At 42.4% G+C, this 20,783-nt stretch overlaps 1 protein-coding gene and 1 long non-coding RNA gene across 5 annotated transcripts in view; one reads left to right on the forward strand and one right to left on the reverse strand.

Moving 5' to 3' along the window:
* The window catches only part of EIF2B3 (eukaryotic translation initiation factor 2B subunit gamma), a 129,113-nt gene that overhangs the window by 96,313 nt on the left and 12,017 nt on the right, over positions 1–20,783 (forward strand). For all 4 annotated transcript variants that reach the window (XM_070510037.1, XM_014828065.3, XM_070510039.1 and 1 more), the window contains 4 exons: positions 6,144–6,271; positions 7,415–7,605; positions 9,620–9,697; positions 10,207–10,355. In XM_070510037.1, coding sequence (XP_070366138.1) covers positions 6,144–6,271; positions 7,415–7,605; positions 9,620–9,697; positions 10,207–10,355 — 546 coding nt within the window. The remainder of the gene's footprint in view (positions 1–6,143; positions 6,272–7,414; positions 7,606–9,619; positions 9,698–10,206; positions 10,356–20,783) is intronic.
* The window catches only part of LOC139045319 (uncharacterized), a 65,625-nt gene that overhangs the window by 7,292 nt on the left and 37,550 nt on the right, over positions 1–20,783 (reverse strand). The gene's annotated exons all lie outside the window — the stretch shown is intronic.

A 20,783-nucleotide genomic window follows, 5' to 3' on the forward strand; every position in this document is an offset into this window, starting at 1 on the left:
GCTAGTATTCAGGTCAAGAAACAGAACATTACCAGATTTCCAGAAACTCCCTTCATGCTACCTCCCAGGCCACTATCTTCAGCATTAAATACATTTAAGGAAATAAGATCACATTTGTTCTTTGGAAAAATCATTGTGCCTACAGAGTAAGAGGATAGATTGAAAGAAGAAGAGACATGATCAGATTGTACTTTAGAAAGAGTATTCTGTGTTTAATGAAGGATAGATTTCAAGAGGTAAGACTGGAGGGAAAGAGACCAATTAAAAGCAGTTCAGGAATCCAAGCAAATGATGACAGTGGCTTGGACTAGGTGGTGGTGGTAGAGATAGGGTGAAGTTGACAGTTTTGAAAGAGATTTAGGGGATAGAATCAGCCATGTTTGGTGATTGATGGTGTGTGAGGAGTTAAAGGAAAAGTCAAGATGATTCCCAGATTTCTAGTGTGGTGACGAAATGAATCTTCATATCACTGAGCAAGATAACCAGTGTAGGTAGGGGGAGGTTTGGAGAAAGATAATGGGTTCAGCTTTAGACATTGAGTTTAAGGTACCTGTGTCATCTAAATGGAGGGGTCCATCAGGCAGTTGAAAATGTGAGATTAAAGTAAAGGAGAGAAGTCTTGGCTATGGGTCTACATTTGGGAATCAGCAGCAAAAAAGCCACCAAGTGATGACCTGTCTCAGGGAGACAAATAGTGTGAGAAAAATCTTAAGCAAAAAGAAAAATCCTGAGAAACACCAAAATTTTAGGGAAAACAGAGGGAGAGTTAGCAGAAATAGGAACAGATCAAGAGAGTGATCCCACAGAACGTAAGGGAAGAAGGCAAAAGGAATGACCTGTGGCTGTGAAATTTGGAAAATTCAAAAAATATAAAAAGAAAATATTACCCATAATTCTACTACTATGAGATAACTGTGAACATTTTAGTGTATTTCTTTCCATCGTTTTGTTTTTATATATACGTATACACACTTGAGATCGTGCTGTAAAAACAACTGCTTTCTTTATTCAGGATTATTTCATGAGCATTTTCCTTGTCATTAAAAAATTCTTTACAATCAGAGCTTGCCTATGTGATATTCTATTACACAGGTGTATTATTATTCTCCCATTGTTGGCTATTTGGTTGGTCTCTCTCTTTTATAAGTAACATTAAGAGGAATACCTTTTTTTCAGATCTCTTTTTATAATCTGATTATTTCATTCATTTATTCAGCGGATATTTGTTGAGCATTATGTATTTTCTTTACTATAGATTTATAGAAATAGAATTATAGAAATAGAATTACAGGTGAGAGATCTGAATATCTTCAAGACCTTTGCTATGTATTGCCAATTACGTTTCAGAAAAGATTTTACCAGTTTACACTCCGATTTCCATTGTGTCAGAGTAACTATCTCAAAGCACCCTTATTGGTAATGAGAATTATCTTAAATCTGCTAATTTGGTTTGGGAGAGAAATTGCATCTTATTTTAATTTTTATCTCTTTAAAAACATTTTTATATTTTTTGAACATTTATATCTAATTATCTATTAAGGATATTAATCCTTTGTCCTATTTGCAGCAGTTATTTTCTCTTTTTAATTTGGTGCAGTTGTTTGTTTACAGTTAGTCATCAAATGTGTTGTTCTCCTTTGAGCTTTCTTCTTTGTTGGGTTGTTGTTAGTGCCTTCCAGTCGATTCTGACGTTTAGCGACCCTGTGTTCAGCAAAGCAGAACCCTGCCTCGTCTTTTTTGTACCATCCTCTCATTTTCTGCACTATATCAGACAATGCTTCGCTGCTGTTCATAGGGTTTTCGTGGCCAATTTTTTCTGAAGTGGGTAGCCAGGTCCTTCTTCCTAGTCTGGAAGCTCTGCTAAAACCTGTCCACCATGGGTGGCCTTGCTAGTGTTTGAAATACCAGTAGCATAGCTTTCAGCATTACAGCAACACACAGCCACCACAGTATGACAAACAACAGACAACGGGTGGTGTGGTTCCTTGACTGGAAATGAACCCTGGCCATGGCAGTGAGAGTGCTGAATCTTGACCACTAAACCACCAGGGCTGGCTTCTTATTTCTTAGGAGCTTCTAATTTCATGAGATGAGGCAGGTGTTTCTGGGAAGGCTATGTATAAGAGGAAGGGAGAAAGTGAGGTTGCCCAGGCCCAGTGCACTAGTTTCAGCTGCTGGTCTTCAGCCCCAGGGTCAGGATGTTCACAGCAGCCTGTCCCACTTCTTGGCATGGCTTTGAGCTGCCTCTACTTTAACTAGGAAACAGGAAGAGTAGTTTTGTCTTCCATCCAACTGCGTTATAGGAATTGACCTGATGTTGAGTGCCAGTAGAGGCAGATGGGACCTGGCAGGACTGCTTCATGTACCGTCTCCTGATTGCTCTCTGATGTCCTTAAAGGGCTCTCCCTGAAGGGGCTGTGTGCCAAGGCATGTTTGCTTGCCTCTTCCAGTGACAGTTCTGTTTGGCCCATAATATAAATATCATGGCTCTGAAATCCCCCAGCTGTCCGTGCTTTGTCACTTCTTCAAAGGGAGCTGACTTGTTTTCCACCAGAGGGGGCCAAGGAACATTTGCTACCCATACTGGTTTGGCGCTTTAAGAGGAGGAAAAAAGAGCTAAGAGTAAGTGTTGTTTCATTCTTTATATTCGTATGGAAATTTTTAATCTCCATTGAAGAGTCAGGAGAAAAATCACATTGAAATTCAATGCAAGAGCTTCATCTTACATAGAATTTTTCAAAGATGTTTGACTTGATCCTTTAAAAATGACAAAAATCATGAACTGTGTAGCTCCAGGGTTCATAATTTTGCTTACCCTCCTCAGCCTCCGCCTCTTCCTACCTATACTCTTGTGTGGTCCTGTGTCAGCCTGCAGACTTCTTTGAATGGGGGCCAGTGGGAGGGGGCGGGCAGGGGGAAAGTATGCAGCAGTGGTCAGGTTTATGGGGCTGCTTATACATTAAGCCCTCTCTCAGGCCACATGACCTCATCTCTCAGAGTCTTGTAACTGGTCTCCCTGTCTTCAGTTCCAGGCCTCCTCCTTCATTCTCATTTCTCCAGGCATGTTTCCATTGCTCCTTGAATTACCTTACTAAGACATAAAACTGATCGTGTTACTCCCTTGCTTAAAAACTACCACTGGCTTCTCAGTTCAGCCTTTATACACTGCCACAGAAAGCTTCCATGATCTAGCTTCCTTGCCTACCTAATCAGCCTCATCTCCTACCCTTCTCCTTAAATCCATAATGAGGCTACTGTCCACTGGATTATGAATTCTTTGAAGTCAGGCACAGTATGTTTCCAAGGCTTAGCACAGTAACTAGCATATTAATAAATGCTTGGTAAATGCTAAATAAATTAATTAGTGATTTAAAATTCCAACATGGTCACAGTGTGAGAGAGAAAACAAAATCGTGTGCTAGTCTCTGACCCCTCTATGCTTTCATTCCCTTTGCTTAGAATAAATCAAAAGCATAATCACTGTGCTAAAGATCAGATCCTTTCCCCTGTAATAGATTCCTGGTCATTTAGATCCAGTATCCTGTCTTGATACCCATCAGGAAACACCATGCCTCCTGGGACCCAAAAAGTCCAGGTGAAGGAGAACTCCAAAGTTCTTGGCCAAGGTTATTTACTGCTTGTGTCTGAGTGATGTAAAAATAGTGCAGGAATTTTTTTGCCTTCTGCAAGTTCTTCTTCACTTTGATATTTGATCTGATTTTCTGTAAATGTTGTCCTAGACTGATCTGATTGCATGAAAGTAAATTGAAGTTAACTTTGTTGTAAAAATTCTTTGATAGGCATTGATAAACAAGTACAACTGTTGTAATGTGAGGGAGCCCACTCTTAAGTAGGTGAGAGGGTGAAGTCTGCATGGGAAGTACCTAGTTGTTAGAAAGGATTTTAAATTTGCAGAGTCTGAACCAAACCAGAAGAGTACTTTTTCACCCCACAAAATTGGGGTTCACTTGCCCAATGCGCACAAGCCAATTAATTATGGCATCACCCTTTGGGAAAAGAGATCAGCTTTATTGTGCAAGATCCATCTGCAGGAAGAATGGGGGCGTGTACCCTCAGATCTGTCTCTCTCATTCACGATTTGGGGCAAAATTTAAGAGGTTAGGGAGAATGGGCCGGCACGGGGAAATTCTGGCAGGACCGATTTCGATAGATGGGCTTCAAGCATTTATGGTAAGGTTTTAAACATTTCTGACAGTGTTCTAAACGTTTTTGATGAGGTTCTAAAGTTTTATGATAGGATTCTAAACGTTTTTGATGAGGTGGAGAAGGAGTTTTAACACCAGATCTTCCTGAATGAGGGACCCCTCGCTTCTGGTAAGAGTCCGACTTTCAAGTTCCGGTCATGTTCTGGTCCTTGGGTTCCATGGGAAGGAGGATCTTTGGTTCCGTTGTCATTTCAGGTCAAGATTTCTTCTTTTGCACATGCCCTGACTACGTGAATTTGAAGATTTTCTGAAAGGCAATTCTTAATCACTCTGTTGATAACAGATGGGGTCAGTTCACCTGGTCCTGGAGGACCCACAGTTACAGTGGTATCATAGAAGCTAAGAAAAAATAAGAGACAGCAAACTTAAGAACGGCCTAAAATGGTAAAATTTGATAATTTGCGTAAAGAAGAAAAGAATCACCCGTAATTCCTTTACTGTGAGGTAGTATAGAGTAGAAATCGTGTATACAGTCTTTCTGTAACACAGCTGTTAGTATTAGAAAATTAAAAATATATAATTCATCACCATAATAGATTGAAGGAGAAAATATATGATGAGCTCCATACATGAAAAAAAAAATTTTTTAGTAAAATTTAATACCCATTCATTGATGAAAGTTCTTAGCAAGTTAGGAATAAAAGAGAACTTCCTTAACCTGATAAAGGGTATTACAAAAAACGTACAACATATGCCAATTACTGCCTATAAAGTGTGAAACCCAATATCTACACATAGAAGACAATCAATAAATGTTAGCTTTGATGATGAAAAAAAAAAGCTACAACAATCATCAGTCTAAATGATAAAATATTAGAAGAATTTCCTTTAAAATCAAGAACAAGTAAGAATGACTACTATCAGTGCGTCTATTCAGCATTGTATTGGAAGTCTTAGCCAGTATGGTAAGACGATGAAAATTATAAATAAAAGATACAGGAATTGGAAAGAAAGAGGGAAAATGGTTGTTTTAATAGTTGATATGATTGTCAGAATCTACAGATAAATTACTAGAATAAGATTGTTTTGCAAGGCAATTGGCCACGAGATCAAAATAGAGTAAATTGAATTTCTCATAAATCAGCAAGAAGAAGAAGAAAATAATGTTTAAAGGACACCATTTATAATTCCAACAAAAAATAGGATTCTTAGGATTAATCTAACAGAAGATATGCAAGGCCTTTATGGAGAAAACTTAAGTTTTTGAAACAACTTTTTTCAAAAGACCAGAGCATTCTGCATTCCGGTGGGTTATTGCCAGTTAGGAGTCAAGGCACCATGTTAAAATACACACACACACACGCACACACACACACGCACACACACCCCAAACAAAACGTGCACATGTACACCATGTAGAGGGACTTTGTGAAAGACTATTTTCTACGTAAACCAGGGGAAGAGATTCTCAGATTCAGTACACTACCCTCCCCCTCCAGCCTGAGGCTAATAGAAGACTTAGATCCTCTGCTTCTCCAGAACTGCCAAGTCCATTCCACTTGTTTTTTTTTTTAAGATTAGCACCTGAGCTAACATCTATTGCCAGTCTTTTGTTTGGTTTAATTTTTTATTTTTCTTCTTCTTCTTCTCCCCAAAGCCCCCCCGTACATAGTTGTATACTCTAGTTGTGACTCCTCTGGCTGTGCTATATGAGACGCTGCCTCAGCATGGCCTGGTGAGCAGTGCCATGTCCACGCCCAGGAACCAAACGGGCAAAACCCTGGACTGCTGAAGCAGAGCGCACAATCCTAACAACTCAGCCACGGGGCCAGCGCCTGCGTTCCACTTTTGATCTCTTTCAGTCCCAAGGTGGCATGACTAGAAGGAATTTGGCTTTTCATTGCCTGCACAGAATTGTCAATCCCAGTAGGATCCAGTTAGTTAGATTTCTCATATTTGACCACTCTTTCTTCCTAGGTCAATCACTTCCATCCGGAGTGAACTGATTCCATACCTAGTAAGAAAGCAGTTCTCCTCAGCTTCCTCACAACAAGGACAAGAAGAAAAAGAGGAAGATCTAAAGAAAAAGGAGCTGAAGTCCTTAGGTCTGTGCTTGGGTTGGTGCAGTAAGAAGGGTAGGGGTAGCAGCACCTTTGAAGAGAGTGGCTGGGCTGCTTAGTCCAGCCCAACATACTTGTCTCAAGGCAGTAGACTCTTGTCTAGCCACCAGGCAGTATAGGCTAGCTGATGCCACTCCCTGAGCTCTGGGTAAGCTTACTCAAGCAGATTCTGTCACCATGCTCTTCAGGGATAGGCTAATCGTGCTTCAGGTCCATTCTCTGGTTCACACCTCTGGTTTAGCTATGTTCTGCACTAGACCATTTTACTTTAAACTCTGCCCACCATTTCTCAGTTGGTGCTCACCTTGTCCTCTAGGCTCTGGGCAACTCCTCTCCTGACTAAACTCAGCCTCTTGTGTCAAGGGAAGAAATATGAAAGAGTAGACAATTGCAGTCCAACCAGAGGCCAACCAGACTGTCTCCTTTCCAGGATGTAGGGGTGAGGGCTGTCTTGTTTGCTCTCATATCCCTGCCTAGTGCCTGACCCAGTCCTGAGCTCATACTAGATGTTCCAAAAAAATATTTATCAAATGAATAAACGGAGACAGAATAGCATGATGATTAAGATTGCAGGACTTGACATCAGACAGATCTGGGTTTGAAATCTGCCTCTGCCTCCTATTAGCTCTGTGACCTGGGGCAGGTTACTCATTCTTCTGAGCCCCAGTTTTCTTGTCATAAAATAAAAAATCTCAAATGATTATTGCAAGATTTCAGAAACTAGACCCAGGTACTCTGGAGCCAAGTCCTGGGCTATTTCTGTCATAGCACAACCGCCAGATATGGTAATAGGGGCTAGCACAACAAAGCCAACATGGCTGGCCACTAAAGCCTGGACACTTGCTTGTATGCCCTTGTTGTACTTGATTATTAGTCAAACTTGCTTATAGGACCTCTTTTTAAACATTTTTGTATTGTACAATATTTCAAACATACAGGAAAGCACATTGCCTCTTTTAATTTGACTTAGTCTTTCAGGTTTTAGTGGGATTTACCCAGGGTCCATGTTGCACGGGTGAGTTCAGAGCAAGAGGTGTGAGCTGTACCCTCTTTCAAAACTTGACTGAGTATGTACCCCCTGTCATCTCTCTCTCATTCACTTGCTCGGATTGGGTTTCTGTTCTGAAGATATTTACAGTTTTATAAAAGAAGCCAATACACTGACCTTTGCTCCCTATGATGTCTGCTGGAATGCCTGTCGAGAAGACAGACGGGAAGACTTGTCTAGATCACAGGTGCGCTGCTATGTCCATATCATGAAAGAGGGGCTCTGCTCTCGAGTGAGCACCCTGGGACTCTACATGGAAGCAAATAGACAGGTGAGAGGATGGGTTTAGAGGAGAAATCTTGGGAGTCCCTGCCTCAGAAACAGATTGAGCCTTTTGTCTTATTTCTTCATTAGGTACACAGTGACTTGTTCAGAATCCCTCTCATTCCCAAGGTTGAGCAAGACCTGGCATGTCAAGGGAACCATTGGGGTATGCAAGTACAGCAAAAAGGGAAGCAGCGGGCCTGGTCCATAGAGGCAGAGCCTCTGTGGCTCCAAGGAAAGACTAAGATCTCCAGGAAGGCTAACTTCTGGCCTGTAGGTTCAGCAGCTTTCTCCTATTCTGCTCAGCCTAGGGATATGTACAGTGCTTCATAAACAAGCAGATAAGTACTGTGTAATCATTAATGTGGTATGGTAAACATAGGCACACAGAGTAGGCTTTCCTAAGAAGGTAAAGGAACAGAGTGTAGAATAGCCAGATGGCAAAGCCTCAAGGAAGGAATGTCTGAGAGAGAAGTATCTGGAAACAGCATCAGAGAGTGAGGAATCTTGCTAACTCCTCCTTTTAACCCTGAGGTTTGTGAAGTATAGAGAATGAGTAGCTTCTCTATTGAAGGATAGCAGTACCCTAAAAGATCAGCCATGTTTTAGTTAAGGCAAGGGGTGCAGAGGGGGACAGTGAAGGGGCTGAGAGTGTAGCAGGCACAGGATGAAGGTTTTAGGAGGGAAGGATGATGAGATCGTGAAAAGGAAACACAGACCAGCAAAGGGTTGAGATGAGAATAGGAAAAGATAGACAGTGAGGGAACTACATTGGGGTGACAGTCAAGGACAATGGAGATGAGGTGATGAAAAGATTAGCTGTTGGCATGGTTCCTGGTAGAACTCTGTGAAAACTGTCATTGCAGGTGCATGTTTGGGTGAGGGAGGGGTAAGTAGAGTGATAAAAGATTGTTGAAAATTGGGATTGGGATTGAGTCCCTGAAGAAAATCTGACTCAAGAGTCTTCAGAACCCACACCATATAGTGGGTATAGCCCCAATCCCAGTTCTCAAGCTGGCCCCAACCTGGATTGGTTATAGATCCAAAGGAATGCCAGCCGAAGAGTTTATGAGGAGTCACAACCAGTCCCACGTTTACCAAGGGCAGTCCTGGGTAAAGTTAGCTCCACCTTAGGGTCAGAGCTATTAGAAAGCTTCCTTAATTTGACTTTTATTTCTCTTTCTTCAAGTCTAGACTAGAGTATCTCAGACTAGTCTGAAAGCAGGTCCATGAATAGCCAGAGACTAGAGAAGTATCCGAAGTGCCAGCAAGGGCTGTATAGCAGACAGGCCTGAAGGACCTTGGTTGGAGTGTAATAGAGGAGATCTCAGGGATAGAGGCTGAGGGATTAGCCTTCTTATTGCCAGTGTAGCCAGTCTTGGCAAGGCCTCCCTCAGCTGGTGTGGCCACCACACACAGTGCTTTGACCAGCATTCTGCCCATGCCGGAGAATCACAGATAGGCACGCTGTCTGTGCCCTCCTGATGAGTATGGAGCTAAAACTACTCCATACTCGTAACCTTTTCAGTCTTCTCATACTGGAGAGAGAATAGTGCGAACTTCCCCTTCCACTTTCTTTTTGGCTGGTGAAGAACATAGAAGTCTTCTCAGAGTCTGTCCTGATTGTGGAATTTGTCTAACATTGCTCCCATCCTCACCTCATGCATGGCCACAGTGGTCCAGGAGGTGAGCAGGAAACTAGGATGACTATGGTCAGGACTCATGATGCTCCTTGCCCTCATTAGGCCTCCTCTCCCAAGTGCTGCCTCCCAGCTGAGAGACGTGGCATTACTTTCATGGAGGAGACTGTCAGCTTAGGAAACTGAGGATAAGACCATATAGAAGCTGCTGCATAAACAGTCCTTGTCCTAAGGGAAATGCAGCAGCCTCTGCTCTGCCTCACCCAGACAGGAAGCTGTAACTGAAAACTGCCCCCATCTCTGACTGGGCACTGGGTTCTCCCCAAGGTGCTTTCAGGTGTTTTCTGGTCTTACTTTAGTAACCAAACTTCTTTCCTCAAGGTGCCCAAATTGCTACCTATTCTTTGTCCAGAAGAATCACTGATCCATTCATCAGCCCAGATTGTCAGCAAACACCTGGTAAGTGCTAGCATGGGCAGGGCAGACACTGGATACTGGGTACATTGAGGCTTGTCCTTGAGAAGCTGAATTGGCTCTTAAATCCTGAACTTAGCCCCAGGGAAATCCCAACTGGGTTCTGATTATAAAATCTCACCTTGTAGCCCAGGCTAGACTCAAAAAGACTGCCTGGACAGATGCTGACCCCAGCCACACGAACTCTGTAAGGAAGGTCCATTAAAGTCTTGGGACTCAGACACAGGAGTGTTCCATCTCTGTCCCTCTTCTTACCCTGATTTGGGCACTGTCTTTGAGAGAACACTTCTGTACACACAAATGCATGAGTGTGTAAGTTTGAGTTGGTCTCAGAGGCATTCTGTGACCTTGTGGCCCTGAGAAATACTGATTATGGTCCCTCTTTCTGAATTGTCTCTAGGGAGAGATTCCATTAGTCCCCAGCTCAAGGGATTTGGGGAGTTGGTTTGCAAGTGGTTGAGATGGATGGACAAGGTTTTATTTGCCTTTTGCAGGTTGGAGTTGACAGCCTCATCGGGCCAGATACACAGGTTGGAGAGAAGTCATCCATTAAGCACTCAGTCATTGGTTCATCCTGTGTCATAAGAGATAGAGTGACTATCACCAATTGCCTTCTCATGAACACAGTCACCGTGGAAGAAGGGTATGTTTTCTCTTGTGCATACTTGAGGAAAGTCCCCTGGTACACCTAGGAGTCTTTTGGGGCCAGTCTAACCTAGGAAAGGGTTCAGCTTGGGGAGGGGAGGAAAGGGAAAAGGATGAAGGAAGGAATAGTGCCTAGGCCCTTTGAGGCCTTGGTTGTTGCTCCATAGTGACATGGTCTCTGAAAGCATTTCCAGTGGCTTTCTCACTTAGGACAAATGTGGTCCTGGGAGAAGCTGCCTTTTCTTCCTTTGATATCCTACTTGATAGAATGGCCACAGCAGTGAGCCACTGGCAGTGCTGCAATGACACTGTGCCAATGTCTGAGGTTCGCCTTCTCCTATCTCGGTATCCCAGAGAAGCCCTGAAAAAATCAGAGGCCTAGCAGGAGTGGACGTATAAGCCATGCACTGTTTTTGAGAGAGAGCATCTCTGTTACAAGTTATACGGAATCTTCCCATTTTGAGACACTTTAGAATGTCCTAAATCTTGGTTTAGGAAGAGCCTGATCTTGGAGTAAGAAGGCTTGAATGATGTTCAATAAGATTCTTCCCCTGTATGTACCTCAGATTTTTCCATATATAAAATGCAAGTGTAGGTGGTGGCAGAGAGGAAGGATATTACCAAATCAGTGGGTTTCAGACTTTTTAGAAAGGGAACTTTTTCTTAAGATAAATCTTATGCAGAAACTCAATATTTAAAACTGATAAAAGTGAGTTGTTTGGAATATAGTAGGGAGGGGGCATCTATCTGTCCTTGCTCCAGGATGTGAAGCAGGTCTATAAAACAGATTGTGAAAACCATTAGATTGGATCAGCCTGAGAGTGATTCTAGCTCTGACACCTGTTGATTTCTCTGTCCAAGAAATGATAGGAGAGAAGGAGAGGGGAAGACTGCAAGGCCAAGGAAAGCTGAACACCCTCTCACAGCTGCCAGTAAAGAGTTGGGGGAAGCACTTTAGGGAGAGGAGCTGCATAGGGATAGAGCTAAAGGTTAAGCTTTTGCTCTTTAGGAAGAGTGACTGATGGAAGGCAATAGACAGGATTGAGGCAGGAGGTACCAATAATAAAAACCAGGAGAGTTGGGGACCACAGGAATTTGGGCCACTAAGATCTGTCCTTCCCCAAGCCCACTTCCTGACTTGATTCCCAGAACCCTGGTAACCAGGCCTAAAGCCTTCAGTTAGGAGTTTGGAAGGATTTTCTCTAGAGCATCTGACCAGTCCAAGAAGAAAAACCTACATTTATTTACATCAGGGATTTCTAACAGCCCTGTCAAATCACCCTGTAGTGAAAATTATGGATGACAAATTCCATTCATGTGCTTAGAACTTCTAATCGGCTTTTTTAGAATCCTCTCCTAAATATGAACAGAGAATCAAAGATTACCAGGAATCTAAAGAAGGCCTCTATCATGAAAGATAGAGGCCAAATCAAACAAATAGGAAAACACAGCTTAGAAGAAACAGAGACTTTGCAGGGGGAGAAAAATAGTTTCAAACAACCTGTCATTTCAAAAAACAAAAAAAGAACTCAAAATTAAAAATATGGTAACAAAAAGGAAAACCTCAATAGAAGAATTGCGAGATAAATTTGAAGTTTCCCAGGAAGTAGAGCAAAAAGATGAAGAGATGGAACATAGAAAAGATAAGGAAATGAGAGGACCAGTCTGAAATGTCCAACATCTGAATAGGAGTTCCATAAAAAGACAGTTGAGAAATCAGAGGAGGAAATTATTTAAGAAGTAATATAAGAAAATGTTCCAGAACTGAAAGATAATGAATTTACAGAATGAAAGGGCCTACTAAGTGCCCAGCACAATGGGTAAAAATAAACCCACGTCTTTTGGAAATTTCAGAACACTGGAGACAAAGCATGCTACAAACTTAAAAAGAAAAAATAATAGGTCATATACAACTAATCAGGAACCAGAATGGCTTTGGACTTATCAATAGCAACAATAGAAACTAGAAGATAATAGAACAATGCTTTCAAAATTCTGAAGGAAAATTAATTTCAACCTAGAATTCTGTACTGAAGCAAAGTGTTAATCAAGGGTGACAATAGGATAGACATTTTCAGTCATGAAAAGTCTCAAAAACTTCTCTAGAAGATGTGTTCCATCAAAATGAAGAGTAAACCAAAAAGAGGTGGATAAGAAATAAGAGATCCAACTCAGAAAGAGACAAAAAGAGTCCATAGGATGAGAGTGACAGCAGATCCAAGGATGACAGCTATGCATGAAGCATTAAGGGAGGAGTTAGCCCAGAGTGCAATCCAGGAAAGACTTCAGGAAGATGAAACTGATAAAGTACCAGATACATATAAACATCTTGAAAGATTTAGACAATTGGCTAAAAGTTGGGGTTGAATTGGTAATAACAGAGAACACTAACAAAAACAAAACAGTTATTGGGGCCCGATGGCAGAGTGGTTAAGTTCGCATCCTCTGCTTCGGCGGCCCAGGGTTTTGCCAGTTTGGATCCTAGGCGCAGACCTATCACCACTCATCAGGCCATGCTGAGGCAGCATCCCACATAGCACAACCAGAAGGACTTGCAAGTAGAATATACAACTATGTACTAGGGGGGCGTTGGGGAGGAGAAGAAGAAGAAGAAAAACAGTTTTTAACGCTGTGAAAAAAGTTGTACAAGAAAGGAAAAGTTATCGTAGTTTGCTGTGTGGCTCAACTATGAAATAGAATTCATTTAAACACGGACTATTGACCAAAAGTATGCTGTAACTGTATTGAAAGGATGTGGGATAGGAAGGGAAAGAGGGGGCCAGCCCTGTGACGCAGCAGTTAAGTTCGCATGTTCTGCTTTGGCGGCCCAGGGTTTGCCAGTTCGGATCCTGGATGTGGACATGGCACCGCTTGGCAAAAGCCATGCTGTGGTAGGCGTCCCACATATAAAGTGGAGGAAGATGGGCACAGATGTTAGCTCAGGGCCAGTCTTCCTCAGCAAAAAGAGGAGGATTAGCAGCAGATGTTAGCTCAGGGCTAATCGTCCTCAAAAAAAAAAAAAAAGGAGAAAGAGGAAGCAGGGAAAGAAAGGAGAGCTAAATTCTCATCTTCCATTATGGGAAGTCTGTTGATGATGCCCAAAACTGAAAAATCAAGAAGTAGTAATGTTATTATCTAGAGATATGGAAGTAAATACTGAAATACTCAGCAAAAAGAAGTCAGAGTTATCTCTGTGAAGAGGGAAATGACTGGCGGGAACAGAGGGCTACTGTTTTTCATAATAAAACCTGCAGAATGATTTACTTTAAACTACGTGCATATAGTAACTTTTTGTGTGTGTGAGGAAGATTGTCCCTGAGCTAACATCTGTGCCAGTCTTCCTCTATTTTGTGTGTGGGACGCTGCCACAGCATGGCTTGACAAGTAGTATGTAGGTCTGCACCAGGGATCCAAACCCACAAACCCCCAGCAAGCGGAGCATGCAAACTTAACAACTATACCACCAGGCCGGCCTCCATGCGTGTATAACTTTAGTTACCCCCCCAAAAAAGCCAGAATCTTGTGGTACACTGCTACCAGGGTTGTTAACAAGCAGCCCTCCAAAGGAAGAAATAAATGCCCTGATTTATAACGTTTGCCAATTTCCGTGGTGTAAATTCTCCCACTATGGCCGATGATACCAGCAAACAGTGAATTGGGAAGAGACGCTAACAATTGGCTCTTTTATGAACAAGTTGGCTCCAGCACACACTGATGATAGAGACCTGTCTCAAGTATTTTACTCATTCATCAAACACTTAAGGACTCACTCTTTGCTGAAGACTGTGCTCAGCAACTGAAGACATAAAACTGCACAAGGCTCAGTCTCTTCCCTCAAGGAACTCATAAGCTATCTGCAGTAAGAGTTACAGGTACTGTAGTAGAAATCTGTATGGTCACAAAGGAGGAAAGGGTCAGGAAAGACTTAATTGAGGAAATGAATCTTGAGCTGGATCTTGAAAAATGAGTAGGGCCAGCTGGGCTGGAGAAAGGAATGTTCTAGATACATCAAGAGTATGAAGTGTGAGAGAGCATGTTTTATTCCAGAAACAACTCCTCATTTTGATCTTAGCCCAGATTTCACCACTTAAGAAAAGGCTGCGCTGACTGCCCTGCCAGAAGTAGTCTGTCCCGATACTCTCCATTACATCAACCTGTTTTAATTTCCTTTGTAGCCTTATCACTATCTGGCCTTATCTTGTTTACTTCTCTTTTACAAGTAAAATGTTAGTTTGAGACTGTAAGTACCTTGGTGCCGGCCGGTGGTGCATCAGTTAAGTTCGCACGTTCCGCTTAGGCGGCCCGGGGTTCGCCCATTCGGATCCCAGGTGCGGACATGGCACCACTTGGCATGCCATGCTGTGGTAGGCGTCCCACGTATAAAGTAGAGGAAGATGGGCATGGATGTTAGCTCAAGGCCAGTCTTCCTCAGCAAAAAGAGGGAGATTGGCAGTAGTTAGCGCAGGGCTAATCTTCCTCAAAAAAAAAAAAAAGAATGTAAGTACCTTATCTCTTATCTTTCTGTTTCACTGTTATATCCTGAGGGCCTACAGGAACTCAATAAATATTCGTTATGTGAAAAAAACAGTATATAATTTATAATGACTGCAGTATAGAATTCAAAGAGGAATGGATGTGACAGGAAATAAGGCTGTGTAGATGGACAAGGGCCAGATTGTGGCCTATCCCCTAACGAGTTTAATAGGTAATGGTAATTTAAGAGTTTAAAGCAAAAGAATAACATGATTAAATTTGCATTTTCTGAAGATCAATTTGGCTACAGTGTGGAGGATGATCTGAAGAGGGTAATAAACATGAAGGCAGGAAGACTACTGAAATAATCCTGGTAAAATAGAAGGGGTCCTAAACTGAGGCAATAACAGTAGAGATGAAGAGGAGAAATAATCAGGTGATAAAAACTACAAAACATGGTGACTGGGGCCAGCCCCATAGCATAGTGGTTAAGTTTGGTGCACTCTGCTTCAGCAGCCCGGGTTCGCAGGTTCAGATCCTCGGTGTGGACCTATACCACTTGACAGCCATGCTGTGGCAGCAACCCACATATAAAGTGGAGGAGGATTGGCACAGATGTTAGCTCAGGGCCAGTCTTCCTCACCAAAAAAAGGAGTAAAAACTGAACTACCTCATAGGTTTATTGGGAGCACTACATGATTTAAGAGACATAAAGCACTTAGGACAGTGCTTGGCACATAGAATGTTAGCTGTTATTTTATTATCATCGTCATCGTATCTTTATCTCATTTCACAAAGGTGGCATATTACCAGCATTGTCTTCCTAACAGATATCTCTGATCATACTCTTGTTCTATTCAAAAACTTCTGAAGGCTCTCCATTACCCTTAGAGTAAAGCTTGAACTTCAAGGTGTCTCATGATGCTGCTCCAACACTGAGTCCTGGAATGTTAGAGTGAGATGAGACCTTAAAAGTCATCCAGCTCAATGCCCAACTCTTGCATTTTTACAGATGAATAAATTGTGACCTTCCAGACTTTTTTCTCATTGCACCCCTGCTACTACATGTGCCATTCCAGATTCCTGTGTGAGACTGACAGATGTCACCATTCTTTTTTTTTTTTTGAAGATTGTCACCTGAGGTAACAACTGTTGCCAATCCTTTTTTTTTTCTTTTCCTGCTCTCTCTCCTGAAATCCCCACAGTACACAGTTGTGTATATTTTTTTAGTTGTGGGTCCTTCTAGCTGTGGCATGCGGGACACCACCTCAGCATGGCCTGATGAGTGGTGCCGTGTCTGTGCCCAGGATCCAAACCAGTGAAAACCTGGGCCACCGAAGCAGAGCGGGCAAACTTAACCACTTGGCCACGGGGCCAGTCCCTCACCATTCTCTTGAAAACCAGAACTACACTATCCATTTGATCTCCTGTTTCCAGAGTAGCTCATGAGCCTTTGTAATTTCACTCTGTCTCATCTTGCCTCAGACCTTCTGCCATCACTTTCCCATTTGCTCTAATTAGTAACCTCTTCCTTGCTGCAATGGATGGGCAGACAAGGGAGCAGCTCTGTAGCACCTCTTTTTTTTTTTTTTTTTTTTTAGAGATTTTATTTTTCTTTTTTCTCCCCAAAGCCCCCAGTTCATAGTTGTGTACTTTTAGTTGTGGGTCCTTCTAGTTGTTGCATGTGGGATGCTGCCTCAGCATGGCTTGATGGGCGGTGCTATGTCCACGCCCAGGATTCGAACCAGCGAAACCCTGGGCCTCCAAAGCGGAGTGCGCGAACTTAACCACTCCGCCACGGGGCCGGCCCCTCTAGCACCTCTTTAAAGTCCAGTGTTGGTGTCCTGAATTGGCGTGAAGAGACTTGGTGAGGAAGCCTAAGAAACTCCAACTTGCTTATATGAGAGAAGAAGTTCTTAGAAAAAGCCTGGCGTAATATCCCAGAGTCACTTGCTGTTTTGGAGAAGGTATAATCTTGGATGGCCTAATAAGGTTTCTAGCTGGGATAACAGTAAAAGTTTAGATGGTGGCAGCTGCTGTTTTTCCAACTGAAAATGTTGAGTGAAGTTGTAAGCAACTCACATGGGCCTGATGACTAGGAAGGCCATTAGAGATTACCCAACCCTGCAAATTAGCTCCTGGCAGTAAGATCAGACATCCTGCATCCCATATGAACTTTTTCCCATTATTTTCAGGTCATTTAGTTTTAATTACTTATGGTAAATTTGGGAAAGGTAATTAAGTTGCAGTCTTGTGAGACTTGATTACCCTGCTGCTCTTTACATCTGGACTGAACGCCAGAGTAGGAGCATGAATTCGTCCAGAAGGGAATTTCTCATATTCTTAGTTTTCTTGTCTTTGGCAGCAGTGGTGTTGCTGATGCTGAGGCTTTCTGGACAGTGGCTTGGACACCTGCCTAAGGTCCTCAGGGCTTGAGGGATCTAATAGGACCACCTTGGGGAAGGTGTAGGCGAGACTATGCAGAGAAGTCTCCTGCCTGTCTTTCTCATTTTCTGTCACTTCCAATTTATATGACAGCTGATGTTCAGCAATCCAAAGCCTAGTGAAAACTTCATTGTCAAGGCTTCAGTGTCAGTCTTGTGTTCAGCATCTTTGGCTCTCTGGCCCTGAGCAACATCTCTTGCGTTTCCTCCTAGTCCAAGGAGAATGACCCAAGCAGCAGTCTAGGGTAGCAGCTTCGCATGCAGGCTGGCTCGAGAACCAGGTTTTCACCTAGATTTTCTTTGCTTTCTGCAGGCAGCAAGTGCAGCTCTCAGAGCCAAACAAGATATTACTATTTGTCATTGTTACCTGAGTGTCCTCTTCGCCTGCACTCAGCTGACTGCCCTGCCCACTGGGCCTTTGCTTTTCTACTCCCCTTTATTCCTGACATCCACTCTGCCTAAACTGCCTCCCTCTAGAGATCTTTACCTCTAGAAATCTTACCCATCTTTCAAGGTCCAATACATATTCTGGCTCTTCCACGCAGCCTTCTTGAATTGTTCCAGCCAGAAATTATTTCCCACACCTCTGTGTTCCCTGTGCACCCGTAGCGCTTTGCTTATGTTCATGTGGTACTCACTGAATCTTTCTTTTTTCCTCAACTAGACTGTAAATTCCTTGAATATGAAATAGTTTTTATATGTCTTTGTACCCCTTAAACCCTAATACTGTATTTTTTATATACTAGGTACCTTGTAAGTATTTACTGAGTGAAAAATAAAGATCCTTGATTTAACCCCCTCTACTATAATTGACTGAGTATCTGTCAAGACAGCGCTGTCTAATTCTAGAAAAAATCGTGGAGTAAATACTTTGCTCCTTGAAACTCACCAAAATGAAAACAAACAAGCAAGCAAAACCAGAAAAGGAAGCTTCATCTATAATAAAACTAGATAACTGCCATGTACCCATACACAGACTAAAGAATTTCTGCCAGACATGATGAAATTCACATCAGACTCAAAGAGAACACCAAGATTCAACTAGCATGAGGAATAGGGGCATGGGTGAACCAAAGGAGAAATGGCAAACACCCCTTTTGCAAAATCTCAAGGCACATGGAACTGAAAGAAAAAAACCATCAAGGCACATAGAAGGGAGAGAATCAGGCTGGCTCAGACTTTTCCATGAGAACATTTCAGCCCAGAAGACATTGAAACAACATTTAGAAAATTTGGAGGGAAAACAGTTGTGATCTAAAAATTCTATAGCTAGTCAAGTTATAGTTGAACTATAAAATCATCAGAAATACTCCAGGGCTCAAGAGATGTGTCACCCATGAACCCTCTGGAAAACTCCTGTTCAGGACATAGCCAAGTAGGAAATGAAACAAAATATTGACAAATGAGTAGGTTGAGTATAAACGTGAACTCCTTTAAACATAAAACTGTCTGGTAATTACAGTTGCAAAAGGAGAATAATTGTTAAAAGAATTCTGTGTTTCTTCAGTCACACTCTTGAAAACACCAAATTATGAAACCTTGGGAAAATCCCCTTGACTTAAGGGGCTCCTTAGGACTTTGGGTTCGCTCCCTGCCTTTGAACCGTTTGCACTAAACCCGTCTTCCTGGGTGGAGAATACTACACCTTAATTCTTTTAAGTTTGTTGCATCTTTACTTTGATCCTCCCAGACCCTTCTTAGGAGGGAGATATTTCTCACCACTAAGCCTTTATATAGTGAAGGGAGGCACATAGAACTAAAGGAGGAAATTTTCAGCCTGCTCACTGGAACCAGTACCTTTTAGTCTAGAAGACCCAAGAGCAAGAGTGGCCAGAGATGGGAAGACAGTGAGATATTTAAGTATTATATCTCATTATGTGAATTAACCTGGATAAATCTCACAAATATGACATAGATGGGGAAAAAAGCAGAAGGATACATAGAGAATGATGGCATTTCTATAAAATTTTACAACATGCAAAACAATACTATATATTGCCTACTAATATATGTAGTAAAAATGCTTAAGACAATAAACAGCAGAGTCAAACAGTGGTTACCTCCGGTGGGAGAAGGAGGGAAGTGTGATCAAAGAGAGGTGCACAGCAGGTTGTATTGTTTGTTTCTTGGAATGTTCAGTGGGCACAGAGGTGTTCGTTATATTCTCTATACTTTTTCCCATGCCTGAAATATTTCATTAAAAATAATATGTGGTCCAGAGGGGCACCTGGACCAACACCCCTTGGGCTAAAGTTAGGAGGCTCTGGCACCTGGGGAGGTGTAGGTCACTCAGCCATAATCTTTGGGCTGAAGTAGTCAGTTGGCCCAAAAGAGACTGTAGTCACATGCCTAGAAAAGCTACATGTATCTCCAGTTCCATACTTTTCTCTTCCCATAAACTTATGAGTAAGTTTAGAAAGCCTGCCAACTAATTCCCAGAGAAGAACCTGCCTGTTCTCAGAGTTACTGAGAAGTTTCATGGCTCTTTGCCAAATACTGCCCAGTCAACAGCTGAGACAGAAGCCCATGACACAAAAGAGAGACACTTACCACCGTGTAGGCTTGGGCACATTCCTTAACCTCTGTGAGCCTCAGTTTTCTCTGTAAAAATTAGAATAAATGCCACCATCCCTGCAGGTTTACTAAAAGGATTAAGTTATACAATGAATGTAAAGTGCTGTGTGCAATGACTGAGATGTATTAGACTTTAGATTTCTGTGAGTTCCCTTTCCTCCTGGAATAAACTGAAAAAAGTCCTAAGTAAAGCCAGAAGAGGAGTGAGAATTGGAGGCACTCTTGCTTCCCAGGTCAGGGCTGCTTCATCGGTATGCCACGACATGGTATAGCGTGGTGTGCCTAACCAAGCAGTGATCTTACTGGAAACCTTTGTGTTTTTCTCCTGGCCTCCTCTCCACTGAAGCGTCAGGGTTTTCAGGGTAATTTCCCAAGGCCTGTACCTTTGCTTACAATTTGATCCTACCAAGGAGAAATGAGGACCAAAGACCCCATTAATCTTAGTCATCTCTGAGCAGCTTCTTAGAGAACACAGCCTGGCATTAACACACAATGCTTAATACCAAACTGAGAGTTAAGACTAGGATGCAAAAACTAGTTTCGGGACTGGGGCCACTTCTTTTCTTGAGCTATGTGGAAGTTACTCCCCTCCCACCCTAGGCACTGAGCAGAAAACATAGAGTCCTTACTGTGGATTGGCAACCTTGAGAAGGCTTGTTTGATGTAGTAGTATCTGTCCTTCCCTCTACATGAGCAAACACACACACTTCCAGTAAAATCCTTAATCTTGGAGTTTCTTTCTCATGGAGGGAAAGTTATATTGGCTTGAAATTTTTCCAGAGTGCCTCGGCCTTGCTAATGGAGGTGACTTGTGAGTACAGCAGTGATACTGGGGAAGAATTGAAGAAACTAGTGGTAGAAAAGAGGTTCACAGTCACTCAGCATTTAGTCAGCTGTTCATCTCAAAGCCTTCCACAGATCAGCTGACCAGGAGC

This window comes from Equus asinus, chromosome 5 (genome assembly GCF_041296235.1).
Source record: "Equus asinus isolate D_3611 breed Donkey chromosome 5, EquAss-T2T_v2, whole genome shotgun sequence".
NCBI lineage: Eukaryota > Metazoa > Chordata > Mammalia > Perissodactyla > Equidae > Equus > Equus asinus.